Genomic DNA, 11,416 nt, shown 5'->3' on the forward strand with positions numbered 1-11,416 from the left:
TCCTGGCACTGAGCTCTGCTGTGGCGTGAAATTACCAGCCATGGACCAGTGTTCCCTGCCAGAGTGTATTCATATCTTGTCCGTGTGTCATTCTGTTTCCGCTCACGCCACTCGGCCATGACTGTTACTGTATTTAGGAGGGGGCAGACATGGTGCCATAAGGTTCAATGGGTCCAGGAGTAAGTTCAGACCTTGAATTGCTGAAGGCAACTGTAAGAGATTAACCAAGGCACTCAAGAATTTTGATGGCTTCTGAAAATAGACATACTGTATGAATATGATACAGTTAGTTGACTGATTATATGCCCTAAAGAACAGAAAGTTCAAATCAATCAACTTGCATCTTTTTTCTTAATAGTTGGTAGGAAATGTCTTAGGATTTCAGAGAGGGCAAAAGAGACTTGGCAGCTATGGCTACAAAGGATATAGGTGAAAGGCCTTCCGTAAGTAGGCTGTAATTTACTAATTCCCATCTTGGTAGAAGATGTAATATAAATACATAAACCTCTCTGCATATATTAAAAGATATAAACCTCTCTGCGTATAATACAGACGGTACGTAAGATGTTTTATTTTGGGAGCAACATTTAAACCAGACTAAGGAAGTATACTGTACAGTACTAGTTTCTGTGCTGACAAATTCTGTTCACAGCTTGAATTTCAGAGCCTGGTCAGTCTAATACCCATAACAAAGGTTCATTACTGTCACCATGGAGACAAAAGAAGAAAAGGGTTCAAGATCAAGGTCAATCTTCAAGGCAACCTGAACTAATGTAAAGATGGAAGTACAAAACATCAAAGAAAGCCCTAATTAGTTATGCCACAATTCTTCAGATAATACTATAGTTACTGTACCAGGCCTTCTGGCAGGATATGTACCCAGACACTGCTCTCCAAGCAGATGTATGGAAAGGGAGACTAGTGGAAAACATGGACCACCTTACACCCTCTTTCACCAGAGGTGCCAACTACTGAGAGATGGTTGAACAACAAAACATTTGGACAGGTCACTCAATAAATTCTTTTACATTTATGTGTTTTGTTGTCTGATAAAATACTTGTTGGTTGTGATCCCATGTTTGTTTTGTAGCTTCCAATTCTTGCTCTTTATACCAGGTCACCACTTTGAAAGTTTAGTCATCTTGTTCTATTTTGCCATCTTCAGATATTTTTGTGCTCTCACATTAGATTTGAAGTCTACAGAGGATGTCTCCCATAAGATTTACTTGCTGCGGCCTTAACCAATAACTTGGAAGGAGGACGGGGTAATTGCATCATGTGTGCTGGATGAGTCCTGGCTGATAGATGGTGACCTCGGCAACTGAGTCACGACGACAAGAATACCAATCGGCTCATTGTACATCTCCGAAAGGCCAGACCATCCGTCTCTGGGTAAACCTGGTGATCTGTGAGGGTGTTGATCAATGAATACAAGCTGAGCTGCACCCAAAACTGTTTTGGAAACCCAAGGCATTGTGCCTTGCAACTGTGGCCATTTACCTTGAACCTCTGTTATGGGCAATCTGGTTTAACTGCAGCACTGGCAAAGTTACAGCTGGAAATTGAACTGACAGATTATATAGGGAGGGTAATATAACTGCTTAGTAGACCCACCGGTTTCTGACTGAAGAACGTGGATGGAAATAACATGGCCCTAATGCTTTATGATGGAAAAATCAGCAGTAATGCTAGGACATTGCCTCAGAAATGTGCAGGGAAAAAGGCTCTAATTAACCTTCTTTATATTTTATGGCCAAGTTTATCCTGACAAATTGCAGGCACGGCCAGACTTCATCTCTGTTATCACCCCCGACTGATGAAAAGTATCTACTGTTAAGGTGCAGACCTCCTGTATGGCTGCACATTGTCATTCAGGTAACCTCTGACTGCATGTGATGGATCAACAACTTACCACAGCAACCCTCCTGGCTGGGGCTGCTCAACACAGTCAACTCCAGGGATCTAGTCAATAACTACACAATAGATGCTGAGTATCAGCTCTTACTAGTTATAGACTTAGTGGATAAATCAGAGGGCTGACTTGACTATATAATATATGGCCTCAGTATTAAATATAATAGTGGTCCATCCACTCATTTCAGTCTCTTCATTTCTGCTGAACCAGTCATTGGGTACGGCACTATCGTTTTTCCTGGACGAAGGTTGCCAGCACATGGGTGGGGAACATTGACAGGCAGAAGGACGGGTCAAAAGTTCAGACACAGAAAATAGGGTGATGAAAATTAGAGGTTGAAATGGGAATTCAGGAAAGAAGCTAAGGATTGCATGAGGCCTGTGACCCTCCAACAGTTCCTGTCCTAGTTCTGATTAAAGTATGTCATTCAATCTCCTTGGTTGTTTCAATAAATTCACGACAACCAGGGCTTCCGGATGTCTGAAATCTCCGATTTCTTGTGTTGCTGATTGCTTGGTCCGGAAACATTGTAGTACTGGTAATTTTACTGGTAGTACTAATAACTCAAGACCAATATGTAATACTAATACTAATGGTTTCTCCTAAATGATTTAGGAGAAACCACTACCTCATCACCCAGTCATCCAGCCTTGTTTTCAGCAGTTTTATATCCAGCTATATTTTATACATCCGGGCATCTCTAGTCAGGTTTTTATGGGGGTGTGACTGGATGTTGGGAGGGTGGCTGGATATTAAACCTGGGATAAGCACTCTATTTTAAGAAAATCTAGTAGGTGAGTTGTCCCACAGAGTAAATGTCACAGACTCACGGCTGGAAGCCTACCTGTTCGGTCTCCTGTGGCAGGGATGAAACTATGAGCACATGTCACTTAATGGAACACAGGAGCTTCTATTAGTAGTAAAGTTTCACCAGGTTTTGGAAACACTTACTATAATAGTGCAAGGTCGACACGTCAAGTAGCCCTCACCTTCAGAGCTTCAGCTCAATTGATTCTGGTGTGCCTAAACACCACAATCAGCCACAACTGACCAGAACAGGGTCTAATATGTAGTGTACATACTGGAACAAGGACCTAGTATGACACTCTGGATACATATTCTATACAAATAATAGAAAACACACACTAAGTTACCATTTTTTTCAAGTTTTATCTCTCATATTCATATTCGCATAGAAAACATATCCAGGGCATCACACAAGGTCATTGCCCAGGTGTACAATTTAGGACTGGTTGTGACTTTAAGACATACCCAATTTATACTTATTTGGACCCATTTAGAAATAAGACAAGTAGTTCCTAATTTGTTCACGCTGTTATTCTGTCTTCAGTAGACAGACCACCAACAGAAAGCTGCATACAATTATCAAATTTTACTCTAGTTACCATACTTAAACAACTCAGCTCCTATTTAAATCACCTATTGAAGCAAAATCATGTCGACCAGCCAGGATTTCGCCTACCAGTAGAATCTGTAAATAGTTCATCACAAACTGGGAACCTTTGTGGCAGCATTTCATACTAACAAAAGCCTTGGGCCTTCCATTTAACACAAGGCAATAAAGCAGAATTGAAGAATACCTCCCATGGTAGAACCTGGCTACAGTTTATTGGACTATCTGTCTTATCAGGACGGTGAGGGCCGTAGAGGCACGAGGGATCACTAAAGTTTCCAATCATCATGTCAAACTCTTGTTGCTCTCATAATTGCATAGTATCCAGTGGTTAGTGACCTGCCTCTGGACTAAGAGGTTGGGAGTTTGAATCGCAGCTGTTGTCACTCACCTGACAATGCACACTACTGAAAAGGGTTACAGTCCAAGGATCTGATGGGACAGAAAACTGTGGTCCAATTTTCATTGTACATGTACTTGTCAAAAAGAGCTACATTGTATTTCCCTGGTACAGTGAACCTGTTTAATAATACAGTATACAGTACATATAGCATCTGTCTTCTCTGTTATGAAGTGGAAGATTACCTTAGAAACCTAAAATTGGATCAAGATCATTTTTCTTTATTCACAACAAGGCTGGAGCTCTATGGCTTGTCACAGACACATACACACTACTCACTCACACACACGTAGTGGTATTTCTTGACTTGGAATGACCGGGTAAGCAGTTGTATTTGTGTATTTGAGTTTTTGGAGTGTACAAACTGATAGATAGAGAAGCCCACACCAGACAGCTGACAGTGTGACTACTTACAGGTGCAGGTGCCAACTCACTCTCATCTCCGGAGGCTCTGTCAATTTCTCCCCTGTCAGGAGACAGTCAACCTTGTGTAATTGCCTTGATTTGGTAAATGTCCTTCCAACTGATGTCAAATGCCTGTAGCTATGGTTGCACATGGGAGGCGGCTAGGTAGTTTTTTTTCTAAAGCAGGCCAGGCCTGCTTTAGAAAACTACCTAATATTATACAATGTAGTAATAGTATGATGTTGCAAGTGGCTAGCTTGGGATAACTAATGTAGCCCAGCAGTTGCAATAAATATGACCGTGTACCCGGGTAGTTCTTTGCTGGAGACCTTGAGCTGCCATTAGGGTCTGTGGTTTGTCCTTCATTGACATTGACCACTTCATTACTTGCCCAGCTCCAGATCATCACGATAATCTTGGAATTGAATTCCTCTTGCAGTCAATTTCAAAGCTAAGTAAGTAACTAAGTAATACTGATAGTGGTACTTTGGAAGTGTGCAGGGTAATGTCATGAATTAGTGATCCAGCTGTTCTATTGTGGGTTGGGCAGATGAATCAGACCTGCTTTAGCTGTTATAGTTTAGAACCCAAGTTTATTACTTACAGACATGGAAGTATTGTTCTGGGTGGCTGAGATGTGGTTTTGTGTCCCTCCTTTTCCTAATAGCTTTGAGAGGTGGGTGGGGATTATTTTGGCAATTGATTGACAGGAAGGTCAAGTTTGAAGGTATTTAGGAACCATATTTTATTCATGAGAAGCTCAAATCGGCCTGTAGGTCACTCTTTGAAGTGCTGTAATAATAATACCCAATTAAATTTCAGGATCATACGATCTCCTCCACAATTCCAATACATACATCAAAACCCAAAACACTTTGAACTTGAAGGCCACAAACAGAAGTATGAAATCTCCAGTTCTTGTTCCCTACTGGTAAGGGATGCAACCCTTTAAAAGGGTTGTTTTGAACATACTACTTCTAGGAGCCATATCCAAGAACCCTGAGGTCCTCCCTTCTTGAAAAGATTAGGGGTATGCCCCATTGTGATTGGGCAGACAGCCTGTAGTGTCATGGCCACACCTGGGGCAATTACTGCTGTGCCGAGGTCAGCCAAATGACCACCTCCTGCCGAGAGGCAGCCCCTTCAAGACCCTTGCACTTAACCATCATCAATCGTAGGCTTCTGCCATTCAGCCCCTGTCTGCAGAAAGATTAGTCAGCACCTCAATATCCAATACAATAAAAGACAAGACAGTTTGGTCTGATTTGGGAAGACCTTTCTCATTATAGTAGTTATGGACAAAACATCTATATATCACTAGGAATGATGGGTGACAGGGTGAGACCGCTACATTTGAGTCATGTTTGCGAGAAGAAAATGACCTTAGACCTGAACCTGTCTGTACCTCTGGTCATGCTGTCACTGACATTATCGATTACTGTCCCCAGGATGATTAAGGACCCCCTCTCACCCATCAAATGTTAGTAAAATTTGACCTAGTCTTTATTGGAAGGCACAAAGCATGTGATTGGTCTCTGAGGAATGTCGGTAATATGCTCCAGTTTTCCTGTGGACAGTCAGTAGCTATTTCCTTGGTCATATTCTGTTACTAGTGTTAGGGGATTGTCCCCTGTGGACAGCTAAACATTGGGTATTCCATACCTGTCCAGCAGCATGTAAATTGTAATGGCAAAACACTCATCCCAAACATACCTACTAGTAACTGTCACCCTGGACATTTTATTGGCAGAATGATAGGAAGGCAGAATGTTTGAATGCAGCATTGCTTATCCTATGATAACATTTGATTGGTGAATGCTTTAAAACGTTGAAAAATGCATATTACACCGGTATGCAACTAAGAAAACTTGTGATTCTGGCAGAAAGACTATTCTATGAATTTCTTTCTTCTTCACAAATTTTCTCCATGCAAGGCCATGAGACCACTTCTAGACACTTACTTGAACAGCATCTCTTCTCCCTGAGTCAGAAACATCAATGCTCAAGACAAGCGTTGAGAATGAGGACTATTGACTCAATGGGAAAAACAGGTGACGAGGTCTGAACATTCCCTTCCCCATCTAGACCGGAATTGTTTTGATCCACTCACACTAGGAAGGGCCCTTACTCTTTTCCCTAAGTGTGGCCGGTTCTTCAACAAATCATCCTAAGATGTGGCAACAATCCTTGCTAACGTCTCCTTTAGCCTGTTGAAACAGTTAAGATGATTCTGATGTTGGACTGATGTGATATTGTCTGTTGTTGCAGGTTGTTGTTTGGGGTCCAGATGTGGTGCTGGGACCAGGGAAACCTGTACTGAAGGTGGCTCAAAACTTGGCCAGAAAGTTTCCCAAGACAGAAGTATGTTCTATCATCATAATGATTACTCTTTGACTTAATCGTGTATCTACCTTTATAAGTTTAAACAATGTGCACTACTTTCATTTCTTGCGATTCTTCAAATCCAAAATGCTCTGCTATATGCTACTATACGTAACATCATGTAATGAAGCATTCAGAAAATAAATGTATAGCATGGTTTATAGACAGTGATGTAGGAGCATCTGAAGCTAGGCCTTAAGTTTGATATACAGTGTAATCTTCATTGGGATGTACTTTGTCTCATATATCTCATCACAAAGTAGAGTATCAAGCAAATTGTCTAACTTAAAATGTTGTTAAGGAGCTGGTCATTGAATGTGACATTATTCTCTCAAACCTTTTAGATTAGAAATTGCAAAGATTCAATTGCCTGATAGATACTTAGTACTGTGTCTTGTTCTTAAGGATTTTTATCTTGGTGATTATCATTTTGCGACTAACATTACATTGTCATATTTCTCCTCCAGTTTTACAAATTTTCGTCTAAAGCTATGGTGGATGTTGATGTGGAGTTTAAGAAGGAGACAGGGATGGACAGGTGAGGAACACAACTTCTCATCAATACCATCTTCTGTAGGATTATATACAAACAAAGTCTGGGACTACAGCTGTTCACCCTAGAATTCAAACAAATTTGTCTGTGCATGCACAGTGCTTTCTTGGAAATGTATGCAGCCCACACATCTAATAAATATTAAAAAACACAGTGTCAGCAGTCATGTCTATCATGCTTCAGTTAATTGATGTATACTGTATAATATCCTTTGCAATATTTGTCAATAATTAGGTTTGTCAAGAAATCACATTCAACATTTACCAACAATCCAGCAAGAGTTGCCAGAACCAATGACTATTGCAGAAGAGCTGTGTCCAAATTTTAGACATATGGGAGTGATATTATCAAGACGTATAATTTAGCTGGTCATACTTGGACAAAGACTGAAGGGTAAAAATCTTTGAATATTAATCTGTCAAATATAAATCACATTCACTTACACTTACACCACTACACTCACTCAGCTGAGCAAGCAGTCAACAAAGGGGAACGCCCAACAGCTCAAAGCAGATGTACTAGTATGGTGGTGACACTATCTAATCTACCCTGTACATTCTGGTAGTTTTCCAGTATTGAGGAATGATGTCTAAAACCTCAGGGCCATCTGAGATGGTATGTAGACATTGTATCTGCACATGGGGGTGGTGTTGAGCAATAGCATTGCCATGTAACTTACTTGGTGTGTATGTAGGTGAAAGGTTTCATTGCCATTATCATAAAGAATAACAGGTGGATGAAGCAGTATGTAATATGAAGCTAATTGAGTAGGTAGATGGAAGGTACATTGTTTGTGCCTTTATGTTTATCCCAGAGGTGGGGAATAGGGTATGGCACATGATACATGACAGGACACTACAGGTATTACATGTCCAGACCATGTGCATATTGGTATGGTGTATAGGAAATCATGGTGCATATATATATAGAATACAACACGGTGTATTCCATATCGCCCGAGGTACCAGCCCGACCGCGCGTCGGATCGCCCGACGGCCGAAGGCCGGAGGGAGATCTGATCAGCGGGAGGGCTGGGACCGAGGGTGATGCGGAATACACCGTGTTGTATTTTATTTATGTCATACCCACCCAAGAAAACGCACCTTTCAATGCGAAATGAGCGAAAATTTTGGTCCCTAAAGCCAAAAAATGAGACAACATCAATTCCAACGTCCGGATTCTGTATTCGAATTTCGAAATCGAAATCGGTGCACGCGGTTAGGCCGAAACACGTTCGAATTGTTCTATGGAACATTTGGAAGGCCCGGGCCGTACGCGTAAAGAACCCCCGGGCCGTACCGCTAGTTATCACACGGGCCGGAACACCCGTATCGAACGTAATCGCGGCCCAGGTAGGACATAATGGGAAATTATCACCATCCTCTCTGTGTCGCTGTTTGTTTACTAGACTTGTTGATGTTTACAGGAGAGGCAGTAAGACGGACCTGTCCACAGGCTGGTTTGCCCTCACCTTGATGCGGCAGGTCTGTGACTCCACCACCATATTTGGTATGGTGTACGATGGCTACTGTGCAACGTAAGTATCCAAATCTTTTCCAAAAACTGATCAGGAGGATTGGTAAACAATCTTATCGAAATCAAAACTGTAAATGCATATATTAAGCCTTGGCTTTTTGCAATTATGGTTCTTCTTATAAGGATTTGGATAAGGTGTAAACTGGAGGTAGTAGCTGGGACTGAAAAACCCCTGCACTCTAGTAGATCTTTTGATATTTGCTATATCTAGAACCTCCTCGTGTTGCTGTTTTGATGAAGCAGCACTAGCTTTAATAGTGTCAGACTCTAGTTTGAAACCCTCCCTCTTTCAGAGGTCAGACTATTATTTTACAACATGGTGTGCTTTCCCCCCTTCCAGGCGTAATGCGAGTGTCCCTGATGTCCCATACCACTACTATGGCAAGTCAGCACTGGAATGTTCCATGTACACAGGAAAGGGGGGGAAGACAAAACACAAGTTTGTACAAGAAAAGACCATCTTTGGGAGGTGGGCCAAGAACTACAACTTCACCTTTGTTCATCCGGAGTGGCCACCCATTCAGAGGTAATCTTAATCCTTCTAGCCTTTATCCCTTTAATGTCTGCAAATATCTAAAAAATATCCTGAAATTCTTGCATCTTGAAATAATATATTACCTTACTATTACACAAATGAAAATATTGCAATAATAATATAATTAATCTGTCACATTCATTCTGACAAGAACTATCTTCTACTGTTGGTACCTAAACATAACCAGTTTTTCCACATCAAACAACAGTTACTGATACACCAATCCTTCAATTGTAACCAACAGCAATCCTTCTTCAGCATTACTGAGGACTATGCTGAAATTCCTGCAGGGAATTCTTGTTACTTGACATGATATACTACCAGCCTGCCCCTCAGGCATCACCAATAATGCGTGCTTCTGCATCCCTCCCCCAGGTGACAATTACTGCAGACTGTCTACTGGGTTGTTCCACTGCTGTGCCTTGTAGGACTGGTGGCCTGCGCACTTATCTGTTGCCAGGTGTCATCATCGTCAGCACCACAGCAGAAGGAGAAGTCCCGGAGGAAGAAAGTCAAGAAAATGCTCCTTCCTCCTAAGGCATGAGGACTTCTTGTCCAGTCAGACAGTCCCAGGTGGAGATGCAGTGTGTAGGGGTGGGTACAGAAAATAATGTCTTATTTTGGAGAGCGAGACACGAGTCACTGTAAGTGCTATAAATTATGCTCAAATTGTACATTGGAATGATATGTAGTTATTTTCAATGCGCAAGCAACTAATTTGCAGAAAGGGAACAGAGATATATTGCAATACATACAAGTTAAATCTGCTCTTAAATGTCCTTATATTGTTATTTTTGTGGACCAGTACGCCCAGAACATTCTGACCACCTGCCGGCATTTTCTCAACAAATGTGGCTTTCATACTGGTGCAGTATGCAGGTACCCACCCCTATAAGTTTGTATAAAGCATATGGAACATCGGTGAAAACTTAACAATAAAATCTCTGTTATTTGGCAAGGCCCAGAGTTTGAATAAAAAAAGTCCAAGGCTACCTGTTTTTTGAGAAACCAGTTTCTGATGACAGAGGTTTTATTTGTATTTTTCTCTTTAGATGTGCCAACAGAAGTTTTGGTGTAAAGAATATGATATTTAGATTGTATGCATGGATTCAAGATGTACATGTAATGAGAGGGTCACTGTTTCTACAAGAACTCATTGTTTTGTACATGTTCGTGGCTAAGAAAGATTGAGTGTTGAGAAATTTAGAGAAGTAGAAAAGGCTGTTTTATCAGGTCTGTTTTTTGTAAGACGAATCGACAGAACTTTGCAGATACTTGGATTTTGAGCACCTTTTTTGTATCTTGTAAATATGTAACTACTGTATGTACATGAAGGAAGAAGTTTTTGTAGCCAGAGATAAGCTGCTGAAAGTGTAACACATGATTGGTGCTTATACATTCCAGATGGTTGTTCTGTTGTTTCAATGGTCATATAGCAGACAATACATTCACATGTGTCAAGTTTTAGCTTTTGTAATTGTCAAAATCTGATGACCATGGATAAATGGGACATTGCTTTCAAACGGCAGTTATAGTAAGCTACTACTTTACCTTGTAGTTGTGTTTTTAGCAATGATTTAAAAGCAATTGCTTGAAGAGAAACAGAGAATATCCAAGTATGTAGATGTGTGAGATTTTGTATGTTTGATCACCTACATGACATATGTACACGTACAGCTGCAATATACTGATTGAAGAGAGCAGATGTGTTTTCAATTGTTTTAAGTTTTTTATTGTTCCACGGCAATAATAATGATTGTCATAATTATTCCATTTGGCTTGATGTGCATGATGTACATGTATGCGATATGGAAATTATTTTTAGTATGACTGCTGGCACAGGTGACAGTTGAATTTTGTAGCCTTTTTGTATATCACGAGTGTCAGATGTTTCCGTCTAATTATTGTGAATCTAATGTTAGGTATCAGTTGATATCAGAAAATCCAGAATATTTTGCTTTTACTGTTCAATGAGGCTCCTCTTGAATGTGCAGTTATACATTGCCTTTTATTTGCAGTTTTACATTTTTTTTCCTGATTTTTTTTCTGGAGAACTTACGACTTTATGACACCCAGAAGTCATCACAGAAATCACTGACATGTATTGTGTTCGTAAAGCCATGGCCAATAACCATAGAGCCTATAATTGACATAAACACTGATTGAAACAAGTGATTGATACAAGACTGACAAAGCAGAGGTTATGATACAATGTTCTGGCTCTTTTGTAGTCTGGAAAAATGCCCACTAGCTTCATACACCACGATAAGATACAT

General features: G+C 40.6%; 1 protein-coding gene across 1 annotated transcript in view; it reads left to right on the forward strand.

Annotated features, from left to right (window-relative positions):
• Positions 1-11,409, forward strand: part of LOC109475588 (alpha-N-acetyl-neuraminyl-2,3-beta-galactosyl-1,3-N-acetyl-galactosaminide alpha-2,6-sialyltransferase-like) — a 35,397-nt gene extending 23,988 nt beyond the window's left edge. The window contains exons 4-8 of the mRNA XM_019776287.1: positions 6,403-6,495; positions 6,984-7,054; positions 8,496-8,606; positions 8,946-9,131; positions 9,516-11,409. Coding sequence (XP_019631846.1) covers positions 6,403-6,495; positions 6,984-7,054; positions 8,496-8,606; positions 8,946-9,131; positions 9,516-9,519 — 465 coding nt within the window. The 3' untranslated portion in view covers positions 9,520-11,409. The remainder of the gene's footprint in view (positions 1-6,402; positions 6,496-6,983; positions 7,055-8,495; positions 8,607-8,945; positions 9,132-9,515) is intronic.
• The last annotated feature ends 7 nt before the right edge of the window (positions 11,410-11,416 follow it).

The sequence above is a fragment of the Branchiostoma belcheri genome, unplaced genomic scaffold, assembly GCF_001625305.1.
Source record: "Branchiostoma belcheri isolate BF01 breed outbred unplaced genomic scaffold, Haploidv18h27 scaffold34, whole genome shotgun sequence".
Classification (NCBI taxonomy): Eukaryota; Metazoa; Chordata; class Leptocardii; order Amphioxiformes; family Branchiostomatidae; genus Branchiostoma; species Branchiostoma belcheri.